Consider the following 16499-nt stretch of genomic DNA (forward strand, 5'->3'; position numbering starts at 1 on the left):
CTTAGATATCTCCCATGTTGTGGGAATTTTTTTAAATTTCTATGTGATCTCTAGACACAATCTAAAAATTCATTTATTAAACCCCCTTTTTGCCCATTTTCAGGCCCAGGAAACAGCGTTTCACGATTTTCAGGCCCATTTCAGAAAATCTTGAAACGCTGTTTCCTGGGCTTGAAAATGGGCAAAAAGGGGGTTTAATAAATGAATTTTTAGATTGTGTCTAGAGATCACATAGAAATTTAAAAAAATTCCCACAACATGGGAGATATCTAAGCTATATTTACACAAAACATCACTATTGATATGTTAATGGTTTAATTATAAACTTACGGTGTGTGAAGACTCTAATCAGTAGGGAAAGAGGAAAAATAATGGCTTTCGTTTTGTGTGCTCGACGCGCCACCATACGGCATAGGACGAGCATCGCTTCAAGGGGTTTATAGCCGTTCGTGGTCTTTACCCTCTTAGTCTGTGGCTGCACTTAAGCCGCCCTTCCTTTCCGATAGGTAGGCTGGTAGGCTACTATTCTATCCTATCAGTGAACACTGAACACTAAACAGAGAATGGCAAAACATTCATAATGGAACAGCAGACTAATTTGAAATTTGAAAAAAAAAATTGAATGACAGTAATTGCAAAGGTGGCGTGGGATAATAAGCCGCTCTTGCTTCTAATAAATTTATGAGATCATTTAAAACTCGAGATTGCCAAAGCGATGTGTGAGGTTCCAAAAACGGTTGCTAGATGTCTCGTTCAGCCAAGGCAGTGTTTTCTACTTCATTTTTTTTTTTTTTGTTTTTATATAAATTTTTTCCCCCAAAGGTTTTTGAGTTTGACAGCACCTGGCCAGTTATCCATAACCATATTTCGATGTACGTGAGTGCACTTTTTTAGACACATACTGTACCGGAACATTGCTCCTTTTCGAAACAAAACGCTTGTGACGTCGGTGACGTGGAGGGGAAAAGACGCCCGGTACTTAAAACAAAGTTGTTGGTTTCCTACTGACTAATCTTTAAACAAGGTTTTGTAATAGTTTTGAGTCGCATTTTGATTCATTTTGAAGAAGAGCTTGTGATGCACAAGAAAATAGGATTTTGAGTAGCTCTTGGCTGTTGAATTGTAGATAACTAGTAACTCAACAAGTGTTAAAAACAATGAACATCATACAGTTGAGACGTTCACGGTTACTGAGACTTATTACTGTTTTGCTGCTGGTAGCATGTGTATTGTTCTTTGCTAATCAGAATCCAGTAGCGAATGCAGTGAACTCTCAAGATGGCCATCACAAGGTAATGTATAATATGTTAATTACTTAGTATAATTAGTATACCTTGTTGTTATATCATCATTATTTTGTGATGCAGGCAAAATCCCGTGATGTTAAAAAACTGTCTGTCTTCACACCTGATAAAATGGGAAATTTTGAACCTCCTATAGAAGCTCCAAGATCAGGTCCAGGTGAAGGAGGAAAACCCCATACACTGCTTCCTGACCAAAGGAATGAGGCCAGTCAATCCATATCTGAATTTGGCATGAACATGGTGGTCTCTGATGAAATCAGTCTTTCAAGAACAATAAGTGACACAAGAACCCCAGAGTAATGAATTTATTGAATTTCTTTGATATTCATATTTTCAATCAATCCTATATCCTAGGTGTCAACATTGGAGTTATCCAGAAGATTTACCAAAAGCCAGTGTTGTCATAGTTTTTCACAATGAAGGATGGTCAACACTTCTACGAACTGTGCAGTCTGTTATTGATCGTTCCCCACCACAATTTCTGGAAGAAGTTTTGTTGGTTGATGACTTCAGTGAGAAAGGTATTTTTAGGATTTAAAAAAATGTATACTTACTTTTGTTTTCTAATTTCTTTCTATAAATTAAGCCCATTTAAAACGGAAACTGGAGGATTTCATAGAGAGATACGATGGAAAAGTCCGTCTCATTCGTAATAAGGAACGCGAAGGATTAATTAGAACACGAACTCGAGGAGCTGAGGAAGCTCGAGGAGAAGTTGTTCTATTTCTTGATGCACATTGTGAAGTGGGACTTAATTGGCTTCCTCCACTTCTGTACCCAATATATTTGGACAGGTATGAGCAGCATTATCAATTCATTAGAATCTGTACAACCAAAATAATTCGTATTTATAACAGAACTACCATGACTGTCCCGCTGATTGATGGAATCGATCACGAAAACTTTGAGTATAGGCCGGTATACCAAGGTGAAACTAACTTCCGGGGAATCTTTGAATGGGGAATGTTGTACAAGGAAAACGAAGTACCTGAAAGAGAGGCACAGACGAGGACTTATAATAGTGAACCGTACAAGTAAGTTTACCTAATTCGCTTGTAGTCCGCTTATACTGTCTCGTGCTTATTTATTTAAATATATTCTTATTTAAAATTTAAAAACTTTTAACTCAACAGAGCTCCAACCCACGCAGGAGGCCTATTTGCTATCGACCGAGCGTATTTCCTCGAGATCGGAGCTTACGACCCTGGTCTCCTAGTGTGGGGAGGAGAAAATTTTGAGCTTTCATTTAAGGTATACATTTACACATAGTACAAAAAAGATTTCAAAAGTTAACCATTATCAATTCCTTTAAATTGATAGATTTGGCAGTGTGGCGGTAAAATTCTTTGGGTACCTTGTTCGCGTGTCGGTCATGTATACAGAGGTTTCATGCCTTACACTTTCGGCAAACTTGCTGCAAACAAGAAGGGTTCTCTCATCACCATCGTAATTCTTAGAAAGTTATATTTCACATAACAATATTAATTCTTTTTCCTTCTCCATAGAATTATAAACGTGTGATCGAGGTGTGGTTTGACGATAAGTATAAAGAGTTCTTTTACACGCGTGAACCGACGGCCCGCTTCCTTGATATGGGCAACATTACACAGCAGTTAGAAATGAAGAAACGATTAAATTGCAAGAGTTTCGCGTGGTTTATGGAAGAGGTAGCCTATGATGTGCTGGATAAGTATCCTGAACTTCCAGCTAATCTACATTGGGGTGAAGTAAGTGTGAGAGTTCTTTTTAGTTTCCTTTTCGTTTTTTTATATTTATTCAGCATTCAGCAAGTTCCTACCGTGATTTGGAAATTTCGTCGTAAGATGGCGTTTACCTCCATCTCTAGTCTAGAATAAAGAAACCCAAAATCGATTGCACTACTGTGCTCTAGCTGATTTACGGATATTGAACTATTAGCTTAAGCGCATAATTGTGATCGATTTATTTTTTAAATAATGAATTACCCTTTTCTATCTAGCTCCGTAATACAGCTGCGCGTCAGTGCTTGGATACCATGGGTCATCAACCCCCAAGTTTGATGGGGATTTCTCATTGTCATGGTTTTGGCAACAATCAGGTACTGTTTACAAAATTTCAATTTGATTAATATGTTCATAGTTAATACTGTTTTCCTTTTTGTGCGTCTCCTAGCTATTCCGCTTGAATAAAGCCGGGCAATTGGGTGTAGGTGAGCGATGTGTCAATGCAGACAGTCAAGGTGTTAAGCTGGTCGTTTGTCGTCTTGGAAGCGTTGAAGGCCCTTGGGAGTATGACGAGGTACAATTTAAAGAAAAAAAATGTTATGCAGAATTTATTACCTAAGACAAATGTCATGAATGTATTATAACTTTTAAATTTGTCTTGTATATTTTAGACTTCGAAAACGCTGTTGCATAAGGTGCTGAAGCGATGTTTGGCTGTCCATCCACAGAACAATCATTTGACGCTGCTTCCGTGTGACACTGCCAACAACTACCATCGTTGGGAATTTCGTGAGATCCAGCCAAAATGATTATGAAAGTTAGGCGTTTGTGCTTATGTACCCCAATTGTGCTGCCTTTGCCATTCTCAGTAATGTTTGGCGTGTTAAAAATGCAATGTTACTGTAATAACACATTCTAATTTTTGTCTTGGTATCAACTATCAAGAATTTTTTTGTCTGTTTCACACCAAAGTTGTTGCGGCCTACGTATACTGTGATGTGCTTCTCACGAGTGACCATATTATTTCCCTCCATTCCGGTTGCAATCATTCAACAGCTAGCGTTCCAGTTTTCCTATATATGTTACTTGTGAAGCCTGAACTGCGTTGCTGGAATCAAACTTTTTGCTTTTTTTTTCGTTCGTGGTTGTGGGGAAAATTTTGGGTTTGTTCATTATCACTAAAAATACACAAGTTTGGTTTGACTGGAAGAGTATAGACCTTTTAATTTTTAAAGTAAGTGTTACCAACTCATAATTAAAAGCTATTCCCGGTATTGTTAACTTAAACTCTATCGCTTCGACTATCGTTCAGCAATCATACGACATGAGTTGCTTTCTCTATCTTATTCCTTCGTTCCTTGGCAGCAATTAGCTGCGTTTGCGTCTTCTACTCGACCGGTCACTAGAGTTCCTTGCGAGTCAACATCATCAAGTCTTTCTCTCAGTTTCTGTACGGTAGTAGAAGGCCGGCGTTCAGCGCCAGCTTGCTAATTAAAATCCGGCCCTGCGTTCTTCTTAACATCCGAGTCGGGTGCTATTGATCTCCTACTGGACACAGTGCATAGAGTCGAGAAGGATTCTTGGGCAACAGTCGCACACAAGCTTTCCTCGTCAGAGATCCGAACGTTTCAAAAATCATCGCGTTAGTTTAGCCGTTGATATTGTACGCATCCAAGTCTGCAACAATGACTGCACAAAAATTTCACCAACAAAATTCCTCCGCATCTTGATCGATCCTTACAGTGAAAAACACACCAAAACTCCCGATCGAGTTTGACAGTGCCACCAGTGCGAGAGACGATGTAGGGCCTTGGTCCGAGTGATTCAGTGCTGTCGTCAACCCAATGCGGATGAATGCAATATCGATGGTAAGTATTGACATTCTTTATATATACTGACCAGATAATATTGGAGGAAAGGTGGAAAAAAGGAAATTCAAAGTTGCCGTTACTCCAAAACTCGAATCGTGAATCGACGCTAGAGACGCTGAAACCGCCAACTTTAGATGGGGAGGTAAAAGAATAGTAGAGCCAGGAGAGAGAGCACACAGCGCGCGGAAGCGAAAGGGGCGCGATTGGCGGCGCCTCCGGAATCTAGCTCCTCCCTTTGAACTGAGCGAGTAACCAATGGACGGCTCGCGGAGGGGGGATCCGGGCCGGTTGCGCGTGAATTGGTTGGACGTGGAGAGGACCCAATGGAGTGGCTGTTGAAGTATACGCCCTTGGTCGTCGCCGGGGTCTTGGGCTTGGTATAGGGTGAAGTGCCATGCTTCAAAGATTTGCCGAGGAGCTCTTGGAGAGGCATTTGAGGAAGTGGCTGCTGCTGGGTGAGTGCGACACAAGTGAGTTGAGTGATTGAACTGACCTGTGATCCCATCATCCTCTTCAGGCTTGTTGATCAACATTAAGCAAGCAAGACTCTCTCTCTCTCTCTTTCATCGTTCTCCAGACTCTCACGCGCTCTCATCTCTCTAGCTCTCTTCGTCGTCTTCTCGCCCGTTTTTTGACCACCTTCGCCACCGGTTCTCTGAGCGCCCTCAAACTCTTCGAGCGACTTCTTCATCGGCCTCTCGTCTCTGCGCGCTACCGTGTGTTGTTTTTTCTCTCTCTCTCTCCTGGCCGGCCTGAGAGCTATCCCGACACTTTGCGGTCGAGTGTCTCTTCGCATTAAGTAAAAAAAAGAAGAAGAAGAAGGAAAAAGAGTGAAGAAGAATCAGAACAAAAATCAAGAACCTCTTGGTAATCGAGTTCATGTGTGTCGGTGAACGATTGTGTCGATTGATGAGAGATTGGCAAAAACATCCTTGACCGTGGCTCAAGAGATTCTCGACTTCATCATATCATCACTCATCTTCTGTAATCGTCCTTGATTTCGGCCGAGAGAGCCACTCCGCTTAGCTAGCCACGCACTTCTTCTCGCTTCCACCCAGAGTGTTTTCATTGCCCAATCCATTCGCATCGTTATATCCATGCCGCTGATTTGACTCGAAACCTCCAACGTGGTAAACTCTTCCGTCTTTTCGTGAAATTCTAATTTTAACTCCCTCCCGAAAAAAAAAAAAAAACTATTCAACATCACCAGTGGGTTTAGCAGTAAATTCTACATATTGCACCGCACTGGAGCAGGTTTGAAATCCCAACGCCAATGTCATGTCCGTGAGTCCCAAGTACCGAACAAATTTCTCAGTCACTGACATTTTGAGCCCACTGGATGAAACCGTAGCTCTGCCTCCTCGTCCATTGAAACCTTATTCAATCGGTGAAGATTCGCAAAACTCGGATCTCCAACAGCTACAACAACCCAACGGCACCGGAACCGAATCCTACCTGCTGCTAAATTCGATCAGTAACTTGACGGACGGCAGTAATAACAACAAATCAATGAGTGTGCCAGTTTCAACTCCGTTCGGCGTCCATCAATTGGGAATGCATTCTTCCCATCCGCCTCCACCGCCGCCGCATTCGGGCGGCGGTCACATTCCGGCCACGACGTCAGCTTTTACCACGACATCCGGGTCTCAGTACACTAATGGAGCATCGGAATTTTCCGCTTCGGCCTACGGAGTGTCTGGTGACGTCCGTGCCCCAACGGCTCCTTGGTACAGCACCAGCAGCGGGGATCCGCGGTTCGCAACCGATTACACCCTTTCCACCGGTAAATTTCAGAATTTTCACAAGTAATTTAACATCAAGTGATTGTCACTAAACATTTTCATATGTTTGTTATTTTACCGTCTATGCAGTGAGTCGTCTTATGAGTTCGACTGCGCCATCCGTCAACATGAACATGGCCGGAATGAACATGACCGGTATGAACATGACGGGCATGAATATGAACATGTCCATGTCGGGAATCAGCGCGGCCTGCGGAATGACCAGCGAGCCCAAGCAGTGCGGCGTGCAATTTCCGCTTCACGCGCAGAGACGCAAACGGCGAGTTCTCTTCACGCAAGCCCAGGTAAAAATCGCCAAAGAAATTGTCCTACTCTTTTTTTTTTGTTTAAAAACTGTACAATAAGTTTACGCCCGTGTCCCATCGTTCGTTTGTCAAGTCCAACAGCAGCAAATAAAAGAACCGTGAATGGCTTTAAATTCAATGTGAATGACTCGGTAAGGTTTGACGATGCTGCTGAGTAATTACCCGATAGCTGCTGGAGTTGAATCAAGAGTTTCTTTCACATTTGAAGCCGTCCGTGAAGATATCGGACGATGTCAGCAAAGCCAATATTGATACGTGACGGAAAATAATCGTATAGAAGAAATAAAGCCTTTAGAATTCTGTATTTTTTTACTGGCTCCTGTGTGTGACAGCATGACTAGTCATAATCGAGTCTGACGACATATGAAAGAGTCTATATACGCATGCTGGTATTTTTCCAAGCAGCCATCTCAAGGTCTAATGAGTGAATTGAATTTTTTTAAAAATAGGTTTACGAATTGGAGAGGCGCTTCAAGCAGCAAAAATATCTATCGGCTCCTGAGCGAGAACATCTGGCCGGACTCATCCATTTGACTCCTACTCAGGTAACAAAAAAACTCTTTCTTTCAATGTATATAAACAAAAAACATTACGGCTTTTAACCAAAAACAACTAGCGAGATTGAAACCAAATTTGACTCTTATTATTCTCTTATCAACAATAGGTGAAAATTTGGTTCCAAAATCATCGCTACAAATGCAAGAGGCAGGCGAAAGAAAAGGCAATGGCTGATATTGGATCTCAACATCAACAGGTAAATCAACATTTCATTTCTATTGAGCGTTAGTGCCTAGCGGGGGTTAATCGCAGATAATCCAATCTATCCGATCTCATCTGTTTGTGAATCTAATGCGCCGCAAAGCAATAGGATTTCCCACGAAATACCCCAATATTTGGGGCTTTCTTGAAAAATTCAACTAAAAAGGAGGGGGAGTGACGGTGAAAAGTCTATTGAAAACACAACGCCGGACATGTAAAAAGATGTGTAAAAGACTCCCTCTTTCCTAGCCCATCTTATATTCCCCTCTAAAGTGATGCGCATGTATGTGGGTATAGGCCTGGGCACACGGAGGGAGAAGAACGGTATGGGGGGATTCCGCTTGACCGAATGCAAATGAAAGCGTCCCGTCGGTTCATGGGAAACGGGTCGATTTTCTCATATCAGTTTGGCGATGTGGGGGGAATCCCTGACAGCATATTAGCGTCTGATAATAGATATATTGTCGTTGACTGTCGATCCACTAGATATTATGAATAAAAGCACCGTTCGTGAAAGGGTTTCAACTCCTTTACCACAGCCACACGGAGCCAGTCGTCCGAATCGTTTCATTTCTTGAATGGATCTAATCAGTTTTATTTCATTTCTAATTGCCGTGAAACGATTTGTTGTGAAACGCTAGATGATTAATATCCCACCATTGAATTGAACAGAACTCGCCCAAAAGAGTATCGGTTCCGTCACTGGTCAACAAGGATTGCAAGGCGGAAAACGGATCGGCTTTGGTCAGCAGCAGCAACAACGGAGGTGGGCCCATCGGGGCTTCGTCGGCCGGCGGCGGCGACAATTCCTGCAGCACAACTCTCGGGACTCAGCCGTCGCCGTCTTCGGTTGGTTGCCGCGATGACGATTGCACGCCGAGTCCAGGACCGACCTCCTCGGGTCTTATGGGCGTCGCTCCTCCAAGTCATCACTCTCATCATCCCCATCACCCACATCATCACCTAGCGGCTCACCTGTCCCAGTCGCAAGTAGGTCTGCATCACGCCGCAGCCGCAGCTGCCGCTGCCGAGCACCACCCAAGCACTTCGGCCATGTATCTGACCAGCCAGGCTCTCGGCTCGCTCGGCTTTCATCGCCAGGCATTGATGGACACTCAGTCGTCGTCGCTGCATCCCTATCATCCCCACCACCACCATCACCATCATCACCAGCACGCCCAAATGCAACAGGCTCAACAGCAGCAAAACAGTTTGAGTGCGTACCTACCGCTGCACAATGGACGTTGGTAAAGACGATTTCTGTTAAATGATATATCTATTAAAAATCTCCTTTTCACACCTTTTCGTTTTAATTTAAATCTCCACTCCCGCATTATATTCGTGTGTTCATTATTATTCGGTGTTTGCTCCGTCTCTAACTCATTTTTTAATCGACTGTCTCACTTACTCTCTCTCTCTCTTTCTCTCTCTATTCGATCCCGTTATTTTTTTCCGATTTACTGTGGCGTTTTTGATTCGATTTCAATTTTCATTCAGTATATATGATGTCATTTTTCTTCACAAATCTTTTGGAATCAGTGGTCCGAATTATCCCCTATATGCGTATCGTCAAACTTGTTCATCCTCTTCTAGTTCTCTATTTACATCTTTTAGTAGACTACTCGTTGGTATAAGCTGTTTGCTGTTGTTTCAACTTATTCCCCCCTCCAGTTTGCCGAACACGATGGCTTTATATAAAATCAATCTCTCCATCCCTTCATCTCCCGTGCATTCCCCACGTTTTTTTTCTCTCCCTCCAATCCGTTGACAAACACGTCATCACTATGTTACATAAATATGCTAACTTTGAAATACACACATCATTTTACCCCGGCATCTTAAGCCTATATAGTCTCTCGTTCTCTGTTGTGCAACATATCAAATCTATCCCCCTATATCTAATACCCCGTCAGATGATCTTTGTCATTCACACGACTCATAAAACGGAAATATGAGAAAACGTTGATCCCTTCCGCCACATCTCCCCTCACCTTCTCTCGATAGGACGTGATTGTGATCGTGTGTCCATACAACGCGTCATCATTGTCATCATCAATTCATCATCATCATCATCATTATAATAAGCGCCAACGTTGTGTGAATTAACACACGGGGCGGAAAAAAAGGGAGGTATTATAACGTATACACACTGCTATAATCTTTATTATAGAGTGAAAGGGGTGCTGGCTGTTATGGACACGTGCGTTGCTGATGCAGTGTGAATTTTGCTTACGTCTAAAGGGCAAGAGGGAGAGGTGAAGACAGCAACTTCAACTTCTCTACAGCATCAGCTCAGTGCTGTAGAATATATACCCCATCACTCCAACGTTCCTGGCGTTGTGCACGCGGATGTTTACCAGCAGCAGTACTTATCCGGTGCGTTATATCGATATTATATCAAAACCCTCGAGCAGAGCTAAGAGCGAGGCTGAGAGGAGAAGAGAACAAGCAATATCCGGTTGCTTATCATACGTGCCCTCTTTCCGGATTCCAGACAGGCTCGACATTTTATTATAGCTCAATATGCGTCAGAGAAGTTGAAATGACACCGTCAGCTCATTCCTTGGACGTTACAATAAGCTCGGGATGCGTTTAAAGAGATTTGCTTAGAGTTGAGTAAGATAAAAAGAAAGACAAACGGCGGAAATTAACGAAGACGGTGTGGCAAAAGGTCAAAAAATTGTCAAGTCAACATATTTTTGAATTTGATTGTCTTCCCACAGACAAAGTTGAGAGTACAAAACCAGGCCTAAGCTGTAGTCGTTCAACAAATGAATTGTTAAAAAAAAAAAAAAAACTTGACTGAGTCAACAAAAACGCCACCAGAGAAAACAGTTTCAATCAATCGCCTATAGCTCAGGAATAATCGTACCCCATACTGTCTAACGATTTATAACCAACACAAGCAAAGAGATAAAAAAGAAAAATGGAGATAATTTTTCCTACCTTTAAGCCTGGGAATTACAGCCAGACATCCACAAGTGTTTCTTCCATCCGCTGAAAAGTTGAAAATCCACCAGACGAGATAGGAAAAAAGGCCTTGAACGGGATGATGCTGTTTATCTAGATTAAAAATTTAAAATGGGTTACGAAAAATATTTGAAGATGAAACAACAAGTATGGAAAGTTCAAAATGAAACAATGGGTAAACCCTATTTTTAATAAACAAGAGAATATAAGGTTTACATGTATTACACTCCATCTATGTAAGTCATATACCTAGGCAGGTCACAGGTTAATAATAGTAACAAAATTATTACCCAAGCGATGATAATAAGATTGTTGCTGGTGACAGGTCAATACCAGCCCAAGCGAAACTGGATAGCCTGTAGTTATGATATCTGGCTTAGGCCTCAATAAATCTACACAAAGGAGAAGATTACATAGTGCAATTAAACTGCCATGCATCAACAGAGGGCTTACTGCTTACTTGATAAATGCTAGTCAGGAATTACAATTTAAAAAATTTGGAACAGAGTTTAACTCTTCTATTTAAGCTACCAGCATAACCATTTCATTTGTATTCTAAGTTTTAGGTTTTATTCACCTGTCCAACAGCATGGAGAAGAGAGCATGAAGAGTCGTGACATCAGAGTTGACTCGACGATCACATTTTTCAAATTTTATTTGTTGTTCTAACCACGTACGTTTTCAAAAGAGGAGTTTTCTTTGTAATCTTGAACTTTGTCTCTTTTTCAAAACTTTGAAACAAAACGAAAGCAGATAGCAGACGACACTAATCTTCTAATCAGCCATCGTTTCGTTAAGATATCGATAGAAATAATATCGACCCCCCACCCCAAATCCAAACCGCTGCTGATAAACGATAAAAACGGTTTTCTCACCCGCGTTCGACATCGTGAAACGAATTGGGATTTTTAGTTTGTCAGCCCCCTACCTACCAGCCCCCTTAGACCGAAACCGCCACAATAAGTCAATATAATACCCTCCGTTAAAGTAAGTTTAAAAGAAAACAATTTTAACAGATATTACTAATGATTGTCTTTTACTTTACAAGCCCCTAATTAAAATGATAAGACCTTTTTTTTTTTGCTCTTGCTATTTTAAATTAAAAATTTTTTTTGAAAATATTCGCTTAATAGTTTCCATATGGTAGTTGTTTGCCTCCAATTTATCGGAAAGCCCACGCAAAGAATCGAAAAGGCTTAATTTCTTTATTTGAATCGAATGCAGTGACACAAGCAAAAAATTGCCAATAAAAGAGAAAAGTTGTAAGAATGCGCGCGCGCGCGGGCCTGATGGAAGCGGAAAAACCCCGTTGAGTTCGGCATATCCAGTGATGGCAAGTGACAGCAGACACAAAGTTGCCTTGAACATTGCCAGATATGACCGATTTGAGGACCATTCACGAGCAGACCAAGTGTGGGCGCCGCATCACGAAGGGGAAAGAGTGGAGGGCGCTCCTTATATTGGAGAGTTTTGCAATAAAAAGAAAGAAGGGAGCGAGAGAAAAAATTTACCATATGAAAAGAATAAGCACAGTGTCGATATATAGCGAGAGCCATCCGAAACAAATCAAGTCGGTCGCGGTCAGCTTGAAGTGACACCCACCGCTGGCCCCTGCGCAGCACAGCAGCACCCTTTTCTTTTTCCCTTTCGGCCCTGTGTCTTCTAATTTTTATGTAGCCAGGCCTTTGGCTGCTACATAGAGCTAACACTATGGAACAAGATGGAGGTCACTGCAACCGTATAAGAGGCGGTATAGTTGACCCTCTCTTTCAGTCGGTGGAGAGGGACGAGCCCCACTCTGTAATAATCGACCTGCTAGCGACGTCCCTGGTCATCAGTTACAGAACTTGGCGACGCCAGACCAAAATATCTATTTCTTATTATTACGCTGCTGCGCTCACGCTCACATATAAACATATACAGCGACATGCAGTTTAAACAGTGGCTATCCGCGTATTTATTTATATGTACAATGCGGATGTAGGGAATGTAACCGGTTCCCTCGCGCGGACAAGGAGGCATGACGTCTGAATTTTATTATTATTATTTCTACAGACTAGAAGGGAAATGACAACAGTAGAAATAGAGAAATGGGGGAAAGAGTGAAGAGGTCTAAGGTATTAAAAAAGAGAATAGTAAAAACGACTCGATCTATCTCAAGAGGCTTCGACTCTCGGTTGGCAATCCAGCAGCAGCAGTTCTACTTAGCTGTCTAAACAGATTAGCGAGAACTGTACTGCTGTCGACTTAAACAGTCTCGATCCGTTGTGTCTATAAAGACGCTCACCCTTCTCTCTCTCTCTTGCTCGTTTTAGGCCCTCACTCTATTCTATTCGTCTTCTAGACTCTCTCTCCGGCTATATGAATGGGGCCTATAAGCTTTTCCTTCGATTCCTTCGGAAAGACGTCGTAATTTTCACACCAAAGTCAAACACAATCAAATTTCAAACACTAATCAAGTCTCCATCACCCTCGCTCAAAAAAAGGACATCCGTTCGTGAATGATGGAAAGATCCACACGGAAGAAATGCGATGGATGTGTAGGCTATATAGAGTATAGAAGACCCGACCATTCAAAGTGAGATATATATATTCTCATTGCTGTTGTTTACTTGCTGATGGAGGAGACGGTGGTGTTGACTCAGTCAACATTCACTTCGCTCTGCTGTCTGCCTATTTCACCCGTAGACTCTGCTCCCCCCTTCACACCTCCTCCTACACAAGGCCTGGAAATGTTGTTTTCTTTGCATCGGCATTGGATTCTTTTCCCGTTGTGTTGTTTCCCCCCGTGAGACTGCCGATCGAATTCATCCCGAACGAAAAAATAGAAAAATACGTGCCAGATGGCCGTCTCGTCGTCCATTGTTCCCGTGCGCACAGCAGTAGCTGCCGCGAGAGTTTTTGTGTCTGTCTACTAATTTCCCAACTCTAACCTACTACTCGACAACTCGTCAACTCCCTATATACGTACTACACCCACAGTTGCAATCACAAGAGGGCTTCAAAAGTATTTACAATTTCAATATCAACGCGGTGTATAGGTTTTTTTTCCAACCCACTTGATATGTGCTCGTGAAAGAATAAAAAAGGTCGGTATGAGAGCCAAGCAGCAGCAGCAAGTATGTCGATCAAATTTACAAGAGGGAGATTAAGTTATGGTAAGTAAATATATCTAGGATATAACGAAAAATTCGTCAGCAGCACAGGATGGTGGCCTGCCGGCAGATGGATGGGCGAGATATATACTATAGATGGAAACCGTTGGTTTCGCCGGTGCAGTTGCCAATTTCGAGTTTTTTTGTCCCCCCCGCTCAAGTGGCCACTCCAAGGATCGAGAGAAAGACAGAGGGAGGGATCCTGACTGAGGCTCCTGGCAAAGCTAACCCAGGGGAGATATATAGGACGCATACGTTTCGTCCAACCCTGCAGGACCCAACAGTTTTTTCGATTTTCCTTTTTTTCTTCCATCGTGTGTATACACTCCTCCCCTATGCTCTTGAGAAGACCTCTTCTGAACTCAGCCGACTCGATTGAACACAATAGAGAACATTTTGCCACTCCATCATTTTAAACTTGATTGGACCATGGAGAAGAAGAAGACGAAGAACCCGCAGCATCTGCGGCATCAGGGGCGTCGTCGTCGGATCCTAGCATCCGCCCTTTGATACGGATCGACGTCGAAGGAGCTGATTTCACTCAGTCGCCAGATCAAAGAACAAGAAAAGAATTTCAGAAGAAGATGGGAGAGAGAGAGAGAGAGAAAAAGTTTGAAAAGCTGGAAGAAAGAAAAATTCCCATAATGCCTCATTTCATCGACAAGTGCACTCGAATCTAGCCCTTAGGCAAGGAGAACTCTATTCATCTCTTATTCACATATTTGTGCAAGTCCATGCGCAAGTACCAGCAGCAGAAGCAGCAGCATCTGGGCGTATTAAAGTCCTTAAAATGTATCTAGTCGTATAGTCTCGGGCAACAACTTTACGCGGACTTTGTGTGTGTGTGTGTATAGCTAAATCGATGTCGAAAGCCGAGCAGAGAGAAGAGATGAAATTAGGACACGACATCCACCACCCCTCCTACCTGCTGGTTCCGGGTCGTTCAGCACGCTCCCGCCTGTCGTCGTTATTACGCCATAAGAGTAGAGACCGTACGGGATTGGTAGAAGCCTCTGCGTTTGTGCACAGTTGACAAGACACAGTTAACGAACCCTAGACTTACACTGGTGCGCGTGCGGATGTCCTCTCTATTTTGGCCTCGTCGTATTATTATTTTGTGTGTGTACTCTTGTTATTTATTTATTTTGACAAACATTTTTTTTAAATATTTATTCTTCCTTTAAAAAAACAGAGAGGACACGATCATTTCCAAGGAAAAGAGTTAGTTTTAATATTTTCCTTGAAAACCTAGCAATTTATTTTTCCTCTTTGAATGCGCTGCATTTTAACGCCCCCCTTGATTTTGAAGTGCGCCATTAGGAAAACTAGACAACTTGACTTTGACTTGACTTGGCAGTTGCAGAGAGACGGGGGTAATCGGAGACTTGGATAATTGTCGACTTATCAAAAAAAAAAGAAGGAAGGAAAATGTTGCGCGCCGTGTCATCCGACTCGCGACGCGTGTCTTTCGATAATAGGCCTAGAACACATTTTGACGAAAAAAGGAAAATTTGAATCATCCGATATAGGATGATAGCGATCTTTCTTTATAAAAGGCCTATACACTGAGGGTGGTGGCGAGATGTCATCCAAGATCGTATCTTATTGAATCGCGAGGCCGACCACAACATTTCTTTGAATGAAAGTCCGAGGGGTAAAAAGAAGAAGAAGAAGAAGAAGAAGTGCGTCAGCAAGCTCGATATATGGTGGAGGAGGAGCGGGAGGGAGTGAGGGACGTATGTGGCTTCCCACGTTTGGTTGGCTACTGTACAAACAGATGCGACCATTCGATAAAAACTTTTTCAAGAGCTAAAGAGATTCTTTTTTATTTCCCCATTTCATTTGTATTTTTATTTTTTTACAAATAGCGATGGATGAAAAACTTTCCTGGAATTCCCGCGGCACCGAAAATCGTGCAGCTAATCATCCGAGTTCTCATGGACTTTCACCAAGTCACCCCATCGTCTCCCCCCCCTACCCCACGACAACAAACTCGTATTTTCTTTAGCGGATGGACTGCGAAATCTATTTTTCTACCAGACTGGACACTACAAGATAAACTCTTCACCCTCTGCTACAGCGTAGAGGGGAGGCCAGAACGGACTATATATATGTGTATAGTGTATAAAATACACACACACACGTTTAGTACTACAGCATATATAAATACTGTATAGTGAGGGTGGGAGAGAGATCGTTCTCCAATGATTATGTCCGCTGCCATGGTTTCTTTCAACAGATAATATACCCGACCTTTTATTCCGGCGGCCTATATAATAACTTGACGCTATCCTATGGCTTCCTTCTTGTTCCATCAAATGTTTAATTACGTTGCACAACTCGAATGGGGCCGCCCCGCTGCGTTAGACGTCGGGGTCATGGGGATTTCACCCGCTGCCCTACAATGTTTATTTGGTGGAAAAAATTGCTAGACAACTCGATAACGCGGCTATATAGATATAAATAACCATTGATATTATATTTAGGGAGAGACTACACATTGACGTCATTCTCTCTAAAGGGATCAAATAGGTGGCTTTTTATTTTCCTCCTTTTCTTTGGTTCTTCTTTGCCTTTATTTTATTTCCGCTTTTCTGAGAACTGCGTCCCACTCCATATCGCAACATTTT

At 42.4% G+C, this 16499-nt stretch overlaps 2 protein-coding genes and 1 long non-coding RNA gene across 3 annotated transcripts; 2 read left to right on the plus strand and 1 right to left on the minus strand.

The window, feature by feature from the left end:
- Positions 1–744: 744 nt before the first annotated feature.
- Positions 745–4210, plus strand: LOC124193070 (N-acetylgalactosaminyltransferase 7-like). The gene is made up of 12 exons (XM_046586722.1): positions 745–975; positions 1037–1292; positions 1368–1600; positions 1659–1825; positions 1891–2098; positions 2162–2338; positions 2438–2555; positions 2625–2750; positions 2810–3031; positions 3283–3381; positions 3456–3581; positions 3679–4210. Exons 2-12 carry the CDS (start codon positions 1158–1160, stop codon positions 3814–3816), a joined length of 1749 nt encoding a protein of 582 aa, XP_046442678.1. The 5' UTR covers positions 745–975; positions 1037–1157; the 3' UTR covers positions 3817–4210.
- Positions 4211–4861: 651 nt separating this feature from the next.
- Positions 4862–9580, plus strand: LOC124193071 (homeobox protein Nkx-2.4-like). Its single transcript, XM_046586723.1, has 5 exons — positions 4862–6661; positions 6750–6964; positions 7435–7530; positions 7650–7739; positions 8417–9580. Exons 1-5 carry the CDS (start codon positions 6157–6159, stop codon positions 8993–8995), a joined length of 1485 nt encoding a protein of 494 aa, XP_046442679.1. The 5' UTR covers positions 4862–6156; the 3' UTR covers positions 8996–9580.
- Positions 9581–9681: 101 nt separating this feature from the next.
- On the minus strand, positions 9682–11461 carry LOC124193072. The gene is made up of 3 exons (XR_006874004.1): positions 11292–11461; positions 11005–11106; positions 9682–10807 (listed from the first exon to the last, which is right to left on the minus strand). It is a non-coding gene; the product is annotated as an uncharacterized LOC124193072 (long non-coding RNA).
- Between the last annotated feature and the right edge of the window lie 5038 nt (positions 11462–16499).

Source organism: Daphnia pulex, chromosome 4 (genome assembly GCF_021134715.1).
Source record: "Daphnia pulex isolate KAP4 chromosome 4, ASM2113471v1".
In the NCBI taxonomy this organism is placed as follows: domain Eukaryota; kingdom Metazoa; phylum Arthropoda; class Branchiopoda; order Diplostraca; family Daphniidae; genus Daphnia; species Daphnia pulex.